Source organism: Cetorhinus maximus, chromosome 17 (genome assembly GCF_964194155.1).
Source record: "Cetorhinus maximus chromosome 17, sCetMax3.hap1.1, whole genome shotgun sequence".
Taxonomy (NCBI): domain Eukaryota; kingdom Metazoa; phylum Chordata; class Chondrichthyes; order Lamniformes; family Cetorhinidae; genus Cetorhinus; species Cetorhinus maximus.
Genome location: NC_135895.1, coordinates 69,903,039 through 69,919,149, shown reverse-complemented (window position 1 = coordinate 69,919,149; position 16,111 = coordinate 69,903,039). Strand labels below are relative to the sequence as shown.

Genomic DNA, 16,111 nt, shown 5'->3' with positions numbered 1-16,111 from the left:
TGATCAAAGTCTGGAACATGGTTGCCTCGCGACGCAGCTCTCCCCCGTCAGGAATCCGCCCCTCCGTCCTTTTCAATGGCTGGTGGAGAGGAGGGCTGCGGCTGATGGGGTGACCAGGATCGGGGATGTGCTGGGTGGCGGAGGAGTGGGCTGGATGCTCCCACAGGAGTTGGCGCGTTGCGCGTCCGTGGATGTCTGGCTCGCGGCCAATGCCATTCAATACCTCAGGACAGTCATGCTCGGATGCGAAGTCATACTGGGCCTCGAGGTGGAGCAGGTGCGCGGTGGTCTTCCGTCTGAACGTTCCTCTGTTCGGACGGAATTCCACATTGGTCCCATGCCCTGAACCCTCCTTCGGGAGCCGGTGCCCCTCAACAAGATCCGCCTTGCAGAAATGCCCTCCGTGCCCGTTAGCACGGCGCGGAGCGGTTTTCTGTATGGTCTGCTGCTGCACACAATTCACTTCCTTGCCCTCGCATGCCACCCGGACATGTCCTGGCGCACCTTGTTGCCGTCCGGTGGCGAAGGTCCACGTTGGGGGACCCTCTACGGAGGTGTCCTCCCGCTTTCCATCGGGGACCTGAGGTGGAGGGCGTTGCATGTAGCAGTCCCGTACAACCGCAGAATGTGTCGGTTCACAGACTACCAAGATACCTGCCCTTTTTGCGGTCTTGTGGAGTCTGTGGACCACGTTTACATAGGGTGTTGTAGGCTGCACTCCCTTTTCAGTTATTTAAAAAACATTTTACTACTGTTTTGTTTGCACTTCAGTCCCACGCTCCTGATCTACGGACACCCGATCTGGAGGGGTGCCGGGAAGTAGGAAGAAGTTCCTCGTGAACCTGCTCCTGGGCTTGGCCAGGGCTTGACTTAACAAGTCCAGGCAGCGGGTGATTGAGGGGGTTGTCCCACCCAACTGTTTGCCCCTCTTCCGTGGCTACGTTCGTGGCCGGGTGTCCCTGAAGAGGAAGCACGCGGTGTCTGCCGGCACCGTCGAGGCCTTCCGTGCCTGGTGGGCACCGCAGGGGCTGGGGTGTTTTATCAACCCTCTTAATCAAATTTTGGTTTGATGTTGTAAGTTTCCTTTTAAACTTTGTCTTTAGATTTACAGCTATCCTAATTTGGGGCTGTGTTTACTTTAACCCTCATTTTGTTAATTTAGTTTAATTGTTTGACTGCGAAGGAGTTACATCTTCCTAACCTTCCTAACCCTGCCACTACTACGTCTTGGTGCTCCCTCGACATCCACAGCGGAGGTGGAGACAGTCTGCTGACTGCTACGCCCTGTCTGTGATGACCTTGGCGGGCGTCCTCTGGAGGGCCCCAGCCTGCTTTCGTGGCCCTGCTATATGGTAGTAGCACCCTCCTTGCCCTGTGGAGCCGGAGCTGCTGGGGTCACAGGAAGAAGGGATTCGGATGGGCCGGACACTCCTGGAGTCATCTGGATGGATCGCCCCAGGGTGTGCACCTGCTGATCTTCCTCGCTATGGGCGCCTGAGGACCCCTGGCTGACTCCTTGAGGAGAAGGGGAAGCTGGAGTGAGATCGAGCTGCCCTGCACCCCTCTCATGTTGACACTTCTGGAGGTTAACTATTCTGTCAGCGATGGAGTTCAGCCCACGCAGCAGTGCAGGATCGATGTCCTGGACCAACATTTCCATGGACCCGTGTTGACCTCTGTGCGTTGGCATGTTGGTGCTATCATCTCAGACTGAAGACAGACAGACTCCTCCATTGTGCCTTGCAACCTAAGGAGTGCAGCGGACATCCCTTCTTAATGTTCCCTAGCTTGCCCTTGCAGCTCCAGCAACTGAGGTATGACCGAGTCTAAAGGCTCCTCGTTTTTCTTGGACTCGGAAGATTCCTGGCCTCCAGCATTGTTGCGAGCGCTGGAAACCTGGGAAGTCCCTACCTCCGCCTCCTGTGGATCAGACAATGTGATGTGCTCACCAGATTGTGAACTCCCCAAGGCTACCCTAAAACTAGGTACCACCGAAGTGTGCGTCTCTGCACTGGTGGAGGGTGTGGGTGAGCGCTATGATGGGACTTCAGTTTGAGTGTCATCAGATTCTTCTTCCGAGGCTTGAGTCAAGAACCTGGTTTGTGGACTCTCTTGGCTACTTCCCGGATGTGCCTGCGAAGGCAAGGAGGGACTGCAGAACAGGGGAACTCACACATTATGGTTGCCTGATGGATGTTACACTGCTGGATCCTCACTTGGTTGAACACTGTCGACCTCACCATCAGCACAGGCATGGTCCAGATCTTTGTGGGACAGCTGGATGACTCTATTTTCAAAGTCTGAGGACCTTGATGTCAGGCATTCCTCCACCAGCCTGCGACCTATTCCATTTGTTGTGTGCCAGCCTGTCTTGCATGAAGACAGATGGAAAGAGTGTAAGCAGGATGCCTACCAGGCCAGATGAGAAGGATGCCTGGCATGTGTGGGTAATGAATGGTGCCATGGATGGAAGGAGGACTTGATATGCAGGGTAGATGAAGGTGTGTGTTTGAGAGAGTGAATGGTAATGTCCCTTGAACTGGCAGTGAGTGAGACCCCTGTGTATGTGTGATGGGTTTGTGATTGTGAGAATTGAGAGTGATGAGAAGAGTGACTTACCGTGGTGGAACAAAGGAGATAATTCATCCTCTTTTGGCACTGGGTGGCTGTCCTCTTTTGACTCTGACCACTGCTGTCACCGCGAAGATTGCTGGTATTCGTCCAGAGCAGGGGTAGAGGACTTCATGGCAGGCCACCACTGCGTCCTGTAGGTGCCCGACAGAAGTGTCGCTAAATTTGGGGGCAGCGTGTTTTGCCCCTTTGCAACATAGTTATACCTGCTGAATCATACCTTACAGCCAATCCCCCAGAGAACACCACCATGCCTGGGCATGTTCTGACCTACCAGAGGTGGTGGCACAGTGGTATACAGTCAGGAGGGAGTGGCTTGGCAGTCCTCAACTTTGATTCAGAATTGCATGAAGTCTTATGCCATCAGATAAAACATGGGCAAGGAAACCTCCTGCCAATTACCACTTGCTGCCTTCCCTCCATCAATGAAACAGTGCTCCTCCTTGTTCAATGCCAGTTGGATGAAGCCCTGAGAGTAGCAAGGATACAGAACGCACTCTAGCTGGGACACTTCAATAATACTCATCACCAAAATTAACTCTAGAGCATCACTACTGACCAAGCTGGCTGAATCCTGAAGGACATATCTGCCAGACTGGGCTAGTGGCAGGCAGTGAGATAATCAACAAGAGGGAAAAGCCTACCTACCTGGCGCAGATGCATCTGTCTGTGACAGTATTGGTAGGAATGACCGCTGCACAATCCTTGTGGAGACAAAGTTCCATCTTCATACTGAGGACCCCCTCCATTGTGTTGTGTGGCACTACCACTGTTCTAAATGGGTTCGATTCAGAACAGATCTGGCAGTTCAAAACTGGGCATCCATGAGGTGCTGTTGGTAATCAGCAGTAGCAGAATTGTATCCAACCACAATCTGTAACCTTACAGCCTGGCATATCCCTCACTTTACCATTATCATCAAGAGGAGTACAGGAGAGAATGCAGGAGCAGGGCTCCAGGAGTATGTAAAAACGAGGTGCCAACCTGGTGAAGCTACAACACAGGATTATATGCATGCTGGACAACGGAAGCAGCATGCTATAGACAAAACTAAGGGATCTCTCAACCAATGGATCAAATCAAAGTCCTGGAGTACTGCCACGTGCAGTCATGGACAATTAAATAAGTAATGGGAGGAGAAGACTCCAAAAACATCCCATCCTTAATGATGGGGGAATCCAACACTCAGTACAGAAGACAAGGGTGAAGCATTTGTAGCCATTTTCAGCTAGAAGTGCAGAATGAATGATCTATTTCAGCCTCCTGTGTTGTAATCCTGTGTTGCAGCTTCACCAGGTTGGCACCTCGTTTTTACTTACTCCTGGAGCTCTGCTCCTGCATGCTCTCCTGCACTCCTCTTGATGATCATGGTAAAGTGAGGGATATGCCACACAGATGCCAGCCTTCAGCCGATTCGATTCACTCCACGTGAGATCAAGAAATGGCAGAAGGCACGGAAAGTAGCAAATGCTGTGGACCCTGACAACATCTTAGCTATAGTACTGAAGATTTGTGCTCCTGAGCTAGCTACTCCCCTAGACAGCCTTTTTCAGTACAGCTACAGCTACAACCCAACAGTGTGGAAAATTGCCCAGGTATGTTCTGTCCACAAAAAGCAGCACATATACCATCCAGTCACTCCATCAGTTCACTTTTAATGATAAGCAAAGTTATGGAAGTTTTGTCAACAGTGCTATCAAGCAGCATTTATTCACCAATAACGTGCTCAGTCTGGATTTCATCAGGGCCACTCAACTGCAGACAACATTGCAGGCTCGGCCTAAATATGGAATAAGAACCGAATTCCAGAGGTGAGGTGAGAGTGATTGTCCTTGACATTAAGGCAGCGTTGGATAGAATGTGGCATCGAGGAGCCCTAGTAAAATTAAAGTCAGCAGGAATCGGGGAAAACTCTCCTCTGGTTGGAGTCATACCTAGCCCAAAGGAAGATGCTGGAGGCCTGTCATCTTAGCCCCAGGCCATTGCTGCAGGACATCGCTACACCTTCAGCCTATACCCGAGGCCCAACCATTTCCAGCTGCTTCATCAATGACCTTCTCTCTGATGCAGGTCAAAAGTGGGGGTGTTCGCCAATTTTTTTTTATTTGTTCATGGGATGTGGGTGTCACTGGCTAGCCCTGGGTGTTCTTGTGCATGAAACACAAAAAGTTAGCATGCAGGTGCAGCATGTAATTAAGAAGGCAAATGGAATTTTGGCCTGTATTGCTAGGGGGTTGGAGTTTAAAAATAGGGAAGTCTTGTAACAATTGTACAGGGTGTTGGTGGGGCTTCAAGTTGAGGGATGTGAGGAGCTGGCATGAAAAAGGAGTTGAGGCCTGGGCAGATCAGCCATGATCTTACTGAATGGCTGGGCAGGCTTGAGGGGCTAAATGAGAGGCCTACTCCTATTTCTTATGTTCTTATGTCAGCATCAGCAATTATTACTCATCATTACCCTTGTTCAGAGGGCATTTAAGAGTCAACCACATTGCTGTGGGTCTGGAGTCACACGTAGGCCAGACTAGGTAAGGACAGCAGATTCCTTTCTTTAAAGGACACTGGTGAACCAGATGGATTTTTATGACAACCGGCAATAGTTTCATGCTCATCATTAGACTTTCTTAATTCCAGATTGTTAGTCTGCCGTGGTGGAACTTGAACCTGGGTCCCCAGAGCATTACCCTGGGTCTCTGGATTACTAGTCCAGTGACAATACCACTATGCCACCCCTCCCCTAATTGAACACTGTTCAGTACTATTTGCAACTCCTCAGATATTGAAAGCAGCAAGACCTGAACAATATTCAGGCTTCAGCTGATAAGAGGCAAGTAACATTCGAGCCACGCAACTATCAGGCAATGAACTTCTCCAGCGACAGAGAATTGACATTACCATTGCTGAATCCATCACAATCAACATTCTGGGGGTTACCATTGACCATAAACTTAACTGGACAGGCCACATAAATATTGTGGCTACAAGAGCAGCTGAGAGGCTTGGAATTCTGTAACGAGTAACTCACCACCTAACTCCCTAAAGCTTGTACAACATCTACAAGGCACAGGTAAGGAGTGTGATGCAATGCTCTTCATTTGCCTGGATGAGTGCAGCTTCGACAGCACTTGAAAAAGCTCGAGACCATCTAAGACAAAACAACCCGCTTGATTGGCACCTGTCCGCATTCATATCCTTCACCACTGGCATTCAGTGGCAGCAGCACCGCTGCAATGTGCCAAGGCTCCTTAGACACCATCTTTCAAACCCGTGATCTCTACCACCTAGAAGGTTAAGGCCAGCAGATGGATGGGAACACTACCAGCTCCAAGTCCCCCTCCAAGCCACACACCACCCTGACTTGAAACTATATCATCGTTCCTTCACTGTCACTTGGTCAAAATCCTGGAACTCCCTTCCTAACAGCACTGTGGGTGTATCTACGCCACATGGACTGTAGTTGTTCAAGAAGGCTGCTCACCATCATCTTCTCAAGGGCGATTAAGGTTAGGCAATAAATGCTGGCCTTTCCAAGGACATTCACATTAGAGAACTGAATAAAAAGAAAAAATGTCAGAAATTCCAGGATTATTCGAGATTTCAAGATGAGTTGATGCTTTAACTTTTGTAAAAAAAAAAGGATATTTTGGTGAAAAACTGGAACGATTCTGCCATTTTGTTTATTGTACTCAGAATATGTATATTCCTACTATAAAGAAAAATTCTAGAGGGAGGACTCGCCATCCATGATTAACTAAAGAAGCTAAGGAAAGCATCAAACTTGAGGAAAAGCATATAACTGCCTAAAGATGAGTGGCAGGTCAGATGATTGGTCAGAATATAAAGAACGGCAGAGAATGACTAAAAGGCTAATAGGGAGAAAGAAATTAGAGTATGAAAGGAAGCTAGCTAGAAATGTAAAAAATGGATAGCAGTTTTTACAGGTATTCAAAAAGGAAAAGAATAAGTAAAGTGAGTGTTGGCCCTCTAGAGGGTGAGAATGGGAAGTTAATAGTAGATAAGAAAATGGCAGATGAACAAATATTTTGCTTCTATCTTCACTATAGAGGATACAAAAAACATTCCAGCAATAGCCATAAATTAGGAGCTGAAAGGGAGAGAGGAACTTGGTGAAATTACAATCACTAGGGAAGTAGTACTGAACAAACTGACGGAGCTGCGGGCTGACAAGTCTCCAGGTCCAGGTGGACTTCAACTTAAGATCTTAAAAGATGTGGCTAATGAGGTAGTAGATATGTTGGTGTTAATTTTCCAAAATTCTCTAGATTCTGGAAAGGTCCCATCAGACTGGAACGTAGCAAATATAACCCCTCTATTCAAGAAGGGAGGGAGGCAGTAAACAGGAAACTATAAATCAGCTTGATGTCTGTTGTGGGGAAGGTGTTAGAATTCATCATTAAAGAGGTTATAGCTGGGCACTTAGAAAACAAGAAGGTAATCGGGAAGAGTCAGCATGGTGTTGTGAAAGGGAAATCATGTTTAACCAATTTCTAAGAGCTCTTTAAAGGAGTAACATGTGCTGTGGATAAAGAGGAGCCTGTAGACGTACTGTACTTGGATTTCCAGAAGGCATTGGATAAGGTACCTCATCAACGCTAATTGTGGAAAATAAAGGCCCTTGGTTTAGGGGGTAACATATTAGCATGGATAGAAGATTGGCTGGCTGGCGAAAACAGAGTATGCATAAATGGGTCTTTGTCTGATTGGCAGGATGTGATAAGTGGAGTCTTGCAGAAATCTGTGCTGGGGCCTCAACTTTTTGCAATTTACATCAATGAGTCAAATGAGTGGAGCGAAGGTATGGTAGCTAAATTTGCAGACGACACTTTCCTGCCTATCTTTGTATGTTGCGAAGAAGACATGAGTTTGCAGATGGATGTAGATAGGTTGAGTGAGTGGGCAAAAATCTGGCAGATAGAGTATAATGTGGGAAAGTGAAGTTGTTCACTTTGGCAGGAAGAATAAAAAAGCAGAGTATTACTTAAATGGAGAATGACTGCAGAATTCAGAGGTGCAGAGGAATCTAGGTGTTCTAGTGTATGAGTCACAAAGTTAGTATGCAGGCACTGTACGTAATCAAGAAGGCTAATGGAATGCTATCCTTTATTACGAGAGGAATTGAACATAAAAGTAAGGATGTTATGCTTCAGTTATACAGGGCATTGGTGAGATTGCATCGCGAATACTGTGGCAGTTTTGGTCTCCTTATTTAAGGAAGGGAATGTGTTGGAGGTGGTTCAGAGGAGATTTACTAGATTGATACCTGGAATGAGCGGGTTGTCTTATGAGAATGGGTTGGACAGGCTGGGCTTGTTTCCACTAGAGTTTAGAAGAGTGAGGGGTGACTTGATTGAAGTAGATAAGGTGCTGAATGGCCTTGACAAGATGGATGTAGAAAGGATGTTTCCTCTTGTGGATGAGTCCGGAACTAGGGGGCACTATTTTAAATTAGGGGTTGCCCTTTGAGGACAGAGTTGAGGAGAAATTTTTTCTGAGGGTTGAGAAAATGGACAATTAAGGATGGGTAATAAATGTTGACCTAAGTGTTGCCCACATCCGATGAATTAAAAAAAAAATTATCACGTTTGGTTTTGGAATACTGGAATTAGGTATTAGCATGCAAATAGTGGTGCTAAGGTTTAGTGGTTGCTAGGTTCTGAAATGAGGGGAAAAATTCTGGAAATAAGCATGTTAATTACTCCCACATACTTTAAAAGATTTTCAACATCAAGAACCCTATATTTATATAGTGCCATTAATATAATAAAATATCCCAAGTCACTAATGTAGGTTAGCAAGCACAGGGTTGATGAGTGAACATTACTTGGTGCAAGTAAGGATACAAGCAACTGAGTTTTGGATGATGGCAAGCTTATGGATGGTAGTAAGTGCAAGGCCCACCAGGAGTGTGTTGGAATCATCAAGTCTGTAGGTAACATGGATTAGGGTTTCATTAGCAGGTGAGCTGAGGCAGGGATTAAGTCAGGTGATAATATGTGGATGGAAATAAGTGGCTTTAGTGCTGCATAGATATGTAGCTGGAAGCTCATCTCTGCATCCAAAATGCCACCAAGGTTACGATCAGCCTGGTTAAGCCTCAGACAGCTGCCAGAGAGTGGGATGAAGTTGTTAGCTGGGGAACAAAGTCATTCTTCCCAATATTTAATTGGAGGAAATTTCTGATCATTCAGTACTGGATATTTAAAAAGTAACACGGGGTCCAGGAAGGGAAGTTAAGTAGTCAGCAATTTAATGGGAATAGGGTCAGGAAATGGGTTTCATGAGATAAGCTCCGAGAGGGCATGAGCAGAGGTAGAAGAGAACCTAGAGAAAGTTGCAAGTTTGGGGCTCGGGTAGGTAGGTGTGAACTTTAGAGGAAGTTTAGCCAGGTGGGCTAGTAGAGGGAGGGAAATGGCTGAGACAGCTGATCAGATGGTCTCAATCTTAGTGAGAATGAAGCTCCTTGCACTTACTATTGGAGGTGAGGATGTATGAGATGGAGGGAGGGGTTTGCAGTGGAGAAAAGAAGTCGGGTTGTCTTTGTATTCCAAGATGATCCTAGTGGGCAGTTTTAGCAAACAACAACAGGACCTGATGGTGGTCCAGCCAGATTTGGTGGTGAATGGCCAAATCAGTTGGCAACCACATGTATTCAAGTCTACACCCCTTGGACTGGGGAGTGGGAGATGAGGGCCGTACCAGGGGGGAACAGCCAGGGTGAGAGAAAGTAATGTTTTTATTGGGGATTTTGGCATCAAAGGTGAGTGTGCAGTTGAGCAAATCAGTACCTGCAGGAACGTGATGACGAACGGAGAGCCAAAGGCTGGATAGTTGGCATTTTGAAAGAGCAGTTGTGTACAAATAGGGGAATAGTTTTTTTTTCCCAGGGCTGGATGCAGAAGGAGATAGTGAGTGATATAAGAAACTGATCAGACGTGGCCTTTTTTGTGATTGATACAATGGGAGTAATGAGTCCACATGAAATGGCCCTGTCAAAGGTGTAACCGTGAATATGAGGTGAGGAGTTTACATGGAGGAAGAAATTAAAGGAGAATAAGAGGGCAGTGAACTGGGAGAGAGAAGAGAGGGTCGAGATGGAGTTTCAAGTCATCAAAGTTGAGAAGTTACTCAATTCAGAGGCTGAGAGGAGGAAAGCAGTGAAGATATCTTCGTGAAATTTTTTTTATTGTACTGTGTGGGCGATGGAGAACAAGGATTTTAAACGGGAGATAGTGAGAGGTTCAAAAGAGGAGAAAGTGCCAGAAGACTTGGGGGTAAGGCAATGGTGTATTTTGATGTTAAGAGCAGCGCAAGTGGTGGAAGGTATGGGTAGGTGAGGAGGTTTCAATTAAAGGAAAGGTGTCATAACCCCTCAGCCAGGTTTCTGCCAAAACCATGATATCAATACAATTATCCCGAGAACATAGGAAATAAGAGCAGGAGTAGGCTATTCAGCCCATCAAGCCTGCTCCGCCATTCAAACAGATCATGGCTGATCACCTACCTCTATGCCATTTTTCTCCACTCTCCCCATATCCCTTTGTGTCATTAGTATCCAAAAACCTATCGATTTCTGTCTTGAACATGCTCAATGCTTGAGCTCCCACAGCCCTCTGGAGTAGAGAATTCCAAAGATTCACCACCCTCTGAGTGAAGAAATTCTTCCTCATCAGAGTCTTAAATGGCTTGTCCCTTATTCTGAGAGTGTCTGTCTCCCCTGGTTCTGGACTCATCAGCCAGTGGAATCATCCTATCCACATCTAGTCTGTCACGCTCTGAAAAAATTTTGTAAGTTTCAATGAGATCACCTCTCATTCTTCGCAACTCTAGAGAATTCAGGCCCAGTTTTAACAGTGGCATTTCCAAGGCAGGATGGTGTGCGACTTGGAGGGAAACTTGCAGGTGGTGGTGTTCCCATGCGTCTGCTGCCCTTGTCCTTCTAGGTATTAGAGGTCACGGATTTGGAAGGTACTGTTGAAGGAGCCTTGGTGAGTTGCTGCAGTGCATCTTGTTGATGGTACACACTGCTGCCACTGTATGTTGGTGGTGGAGGGAATGAATATTTAAGATGGTGGATGGGGTGCCGATGAAGCGGGCTGCTTTGTCCTAATGGTGTCAAGCTTTTTGAGTGTTGTTGGATCTCATCCCAGGCAAGTGGAGAATATTCCATCACACTCCTGACTGCCTTATGGACAGGTTTTGGGATATCAGGAAGTGAGTCAGTCACTGCAGTGTTCCCAGTCTCTGACCTGTTCTTGTAGCACAGTACTTTTGTAGCTGATCTGGTTAAGTTTCTGGTCGATGTTGACCCCCAGAATGTTGATGGTGGGGGATTCGCTAGTGGTAATTGCATGGAACAACAAGGGGAGGTTGTTGGATGCTCTCTTGTTGGAGATAGTCATTGCCTGATATTTAAGTGATAAGTAACATTTAGGCCATATATCAGCATAAACCTGAAAGTTGTCCAGGTCGTGCTGCATGTGGACATGGACTGCTTCAGTCGAGAATGGAGCTAAACACTGCAATTATGAACAAACATCCCCACTTCTGATCTTATGATAGAGGGGAAGACCATTAATGAAGATGGTTGGGCTTTATGAGTGGGTATTAAAGTGTGATAGGCCGGTTTGGTCAGAGGAAGAGTTTGGTTAGTAGACCTTGGGTTTAAAAAAAATGTGCATACTCCGTTAATCTGCGCCAAATTACTGCACACTTACTGCAATGTACAAATTACCAGTAACTTAGAACATAAGAACATAAGAAATAGGAACAGGAGTAGACCATTTGACCCCTCAAGCCTGCTCCGCCATTCAGTAAGATCATGGCTGATGATCTTGTGTTTTGATTTCCACATTGCCACCCAACCCCGATAACCTTTGATTCATTTGTCTAACAAGAATCTATGTACCTCTGCCTTAAAAAATATCCAATGACCCCGCCTCCACCGCCTTCTGAGGCAGAGAGTTCCAAAGTTGCACAACCCTCAGAGAAAAAAATTCTGACCTCTTCAATATTACACAACACTCACAATAGCAATATTTTACAATGGCATAGCAGTACTTTATATATTGCATAACAGACTGTGTTACCAAGAGATCACTCTCATATATATTGTAATTTTAATCTGCTCTATTTTAAACTGGTGCAAACAATTGTGGATGTCCCATATAATGCACCTGTATTATAAAGACAGAATACATCAGCACATATGCTGGCACGCATTGTGACAGTGACAGATTATTTTACAGTGGTGTAACACTGCATATAATTGTTTTTAACTATTCTCTTTTATGGGCTAGAATCTGCTGCTTCATTCAGTCCATGAGGTTGTTCCTCATGATAGACGAATCTGTTCAATACTCTGTTAAAAGTTGCCAAACAGATAAACAGATGTGAGGAGTGAAAAGGGAGATCTTCAAAGCAATGTTTTTGTTTTTATGAAGAGCTCACCCTCAGTCTGTCCAAAATGACAAAATGGTAGATTCACAGCAGACTCGAGCTGCTTGCCAGTTCTTTGTTACAGCTAAACAGGTAAGCAGGAGTGTCTCCATGTGCTAACTGCTGCTAATTGGGCAACCCAGGGTTAACTCTATGGGGGAAACATTGAAGTGAACAGCCCACTCCAGTAACTTTGTGAATGAATCAAATTTTGTTCCAGTCTAATTCTTAACTCCCTCTTTAAGCTGATAGGGCTCCCTGATCCAAACCTGCCATCCTCACCAATACTTTCTCTCTCCTCTTTTCAGCTTTGTTACTTTCTTGTGCTATGGTTCACCCCCTCAACATAACGAGAAGTGATTGGTCAGTGTATGACAGATCCTTACTGCCGAGGAGCTCCTAGCATCTATTCTCAACCTGTGCAATTAGCTGATCTTAGCCAGGGCTCTGTTACAGCTGCTACAATGGCCTTGATGTAGAAAGGTTATGTTGGAGTTTGGGGATATTGGCCAGGATTTCCTCTCCTCCTAATACCACCCAATGACTCCTTAGCGTAAGATTTGTGCATTTGAATATCAGGCAAGGACTGACAGTGATTTGGGAAATTAGGTTAAGTAAAAGGTCAGTAAAAGATGCAGTGGCAGACATTTAAGGAGATATTTCAGAATACTCAAAATATACTTTCCAGTGAGAAAGAAAGACTAAGGGAAGTGCACACCATCCATGGCTAACTTAAGAAGTTAGAGATAGTGTCAAATTGAAAGAAAAAATGCATACTTCCTCAATGATGAATGGCAGGTCAGAAGATTGGACAAAATATAAAGAACGGCAAAGAATGACTAAAAGACGAATAGATAGCAAGGGTCTCGTTCACAAGTTAACGGATATTATGGAGGGAGATGTGCAGAGGGATAGTGAGAGCTGATCCACTGGCTGAGTCCAAAGGGTCAGCAATGGGAATGATGAGTTTGATGAGAATGAGATAGGAAAGATTAGCTCCCAGCAAGCATGCCAGGCGGTTCTTCCATTGAGAAAGTGGAATGGGACAATTGGGGTTGCTGCATGTAATGAGCCAGCATGAATCAATGAGCCCTCCCGAAGATGCCATGAGATACACATAGTGAAGGTGTAGGCTTATCCAAGAGGGTCTCAAATCTGGATAGTGGCAAGAGAGCAGGAGGGTTGAGGAGCAATGATGGCTTGGGGTAGGAGTTTGAGAGGGTAGAGTACCTGGCTGAGGAAAAGTGAAAGGAGGAATGACAATACAAGAGAGGTGTCTAGAAGGATGAAAGAGTAATAAAGTTTAAAAAAAGGAGAAAAAAGTAAAAACGTGATGCGCTTAGGTTCTGAGCGGCAGCTAATATTTCCTTGAACATTTCCTTGAACTATTTCACAAAATATTACATGTAAACAATTGTTTTGGAATTCTACATATAAACAAAACGCATTCAAATACAAATCAGAAAATTTTACAAGGTAAAATTGAACATCTGGTTGCCGCATATTGTTAATATTCAATTTTAGTCTGTTTACAATGGCAGCCAAGAAGTTAAAGCCACACACAGGAAATACTTAAAGCGGTGTTCCTGTCCAATTTGGTTTGCATTTGATTCATAGGAATTTATGTAAGTGTCATCTGAAATGCAGAGGGATCTGGGTGTCTTAGTGCATGAATTGCAAAAGGCTAGCATGTAGATACAGCAAGTAATTAGGAAAGCTAATAGAATGTTATCATTTATTACGAGGGTAATTGAATACAAAAGTAGGGAGGTTATGCTTCAGTTATACAGAGCACTAGAGAGACCACATCTGGAGTACTATGTACAGTATTAGTCATCTTATTTAAGAAAGGATGTAAATACGTTGAAAGCAGTTCAGAGAAGGTTTACCAGACCTTGAATGGGCGGGTTGTCTTATGAGGGAAGGTTGGACAACCTAGGCTTGTATCTGCTGCAGTTTAGAAGAGTAAGAGGCAACTTGATTGAAACATATAAGGTCCTGAGGGGTCTTGACAAGGTGGATGTGGAGAGGCTGTTTCCTCTTGTGGGAGAATCTAGAACTAGGGGTCACTGCTTAAAAATAAGGGGTTGCCTGTTTAAAACGCAGATGAGGTGAATTTTTTTTCTCTGAGGGTCGTGAGTCTTGGGAACTCTATTCCTTAAAAAGTGGTGGAAGCAGAGTTTTTGAATTTTTTTAAGGCAAAGGTGGATAGATTCTTGGTAAGCAAGGGGGTGATAGGTTATCGGGGGGTAGGTGAGATGCAGATTTGAGATCAGCCATGATCTTATTAAATGACGGAACAGGCTTGAGGGGCTGAGTGGCCTACTGCTCCTTGTTCGTATCGAGAAAAATATAGCAATTAATGTTTTTGTAATTTTTAAATGTACATTTTTATTTAATTTCATTAAATCTCAAGGCATTTAGAGCCATTCGTTAATTACTTTTTTGAAAGTGTTACCCAGATGTTGAGAAAACACTGAAAAAGCTAATAAACCAATATTTTTAAATATCGCTGTTGTTATTCTTTTGTGCATGGCTTCGGTTTTACAGAATGGCTTTTTTTTTTTGCAATCTGGTCCCACTTACTGCCAACAATAGGACAGTATGTCAGCTAACCTTCTACATAAATCTTACCTGGACTTCACCGCACCCCATCTAAATAGGGTAATAGTCACAGCCCTAGTGACCTAACCAAAACCTACCATGAACTTACACAATAGATGAAAGAGCCATTTTGTAGAGTTCATTTACTGCCACAATGTTACATGCATATCCGCAGCTCTGTTTCTTCCTACAGTCAACCCCCCAGGGCTAAAATTTGCTTTGAAGAAGTATTTGTTTTACTGTCTTTAATCTATTATGTCTTTTTAACCATCTAGATAAGAGGCCAGAGTATAATCAATTTACTCTTACCTGGATGCTGCAAGAGTCCCAAAAACTGTTACAAGCTTTCAGCTCAAGATCAGATTATGGTGGTGTTCTACCACACGCTTTGGTAGTCGTGGATGAGTTGCTTAGTAAAGTTTCTGAGGTGCGTTTGTATTTTTAATTGTGTAGCCACATGTAATAATGAGATAGATGTTATAGTATGTAAAAGTTTATATCGCTCTGGATGAAAGCAACAGCAGGAATCATTAGCAGTCCATTTTTACCAGCAGTAAATTTGGTGAAATTTTAGACTGGGGCAACTCAAGTGGCAGACTCTGAGCTATATTAGAACGGGGAAGTTATTAACTCTGAACAACACCTTTGCAGTTCTGCCATGACGGTCAACACCCTCTATTCAGAGATTCTTGACTTAAGATTTTTTCTGATTTGTTTGCTTCTCCCATGTGGTTGCATAGATGTGGGGGAATGGAATGGAATTAATGGTGTGAACAGACTGCAGCATGTGGAATGGGATGGGCTTGATGGACCAGCTGGCCTTTTTCTGTCCTTTTTTTTGTATGTTTACAGTGTTACCGCCAACAACTTCTTGCTGCTTTACGCAGAGATATAACACTGGATGCAAATTCCTGATCTAATAGTTTTGCATAATCAGAATTAGCGCAGACAACATTGAATCTCCAAGCAAAGGAGCATGAAGGAGTTTGCACCTGTGGAAAATGGGGCAATGGGGGAAAAGTGCCCCCATCAATTGGTTAGGGAGAAGGATGCCTTTGAAGTGGGTAGGAAGGGGTTTGCATAGTGCCTTTGTGAACTGGGTGGGCGTGTGGTAGAGAAGAGCACCTCTGTCAGCTATTTGGACAGATGGTGAAAAGAATAGCTCTGTATTGGGAAAGTTGAGAGTGCCCATTGACTGGATGGGAAAGGAGAAGTTTAGCCCATTGAACTGCATGGGATAGAGAAGAGTGAGAAAGGTAAGAGGGCATCATGATGGAAAGGCAAGTGGCCGAGAATAGTTAGCAAAGAATATCCTTTCCATTGTAATGAACCTTTAAGTTTGATATAAGTTGGATTTTTGAATGAGCTAGTTATTAATTAAAATAAGAGTTCCTATTAATATACCTTTTTTAGCTCAAAAAAT

The 16,111-nt window shown here is 44.7% G+C and overlaps 1 protein-coding gene across 2 annotated transcripts in view; it reads left to right on the top strand.

The window, feature by feature from the left end:
• swt1 (SWT1 RNA endoribonuclease homolog) overlaps window positions 1-16,111 on the top strand; it is a 163,303-nt gene that overhangs the window by 87,045 nt on the left and 60,147 nt on the right. For both annotated transcript variants that reach the window (XM_078561406.1, XM_078561405.1), the window contains exon 14: window positions 14,964-15,115. In XM_078561406.1, coding sequence (XP_078417532.1) covers window positions 14,964-15,115 — 152 coding nt within the window. The remainder of the gene's footprint in view (window positions 1-14,963; window positions 15,116-16,111) is intronic.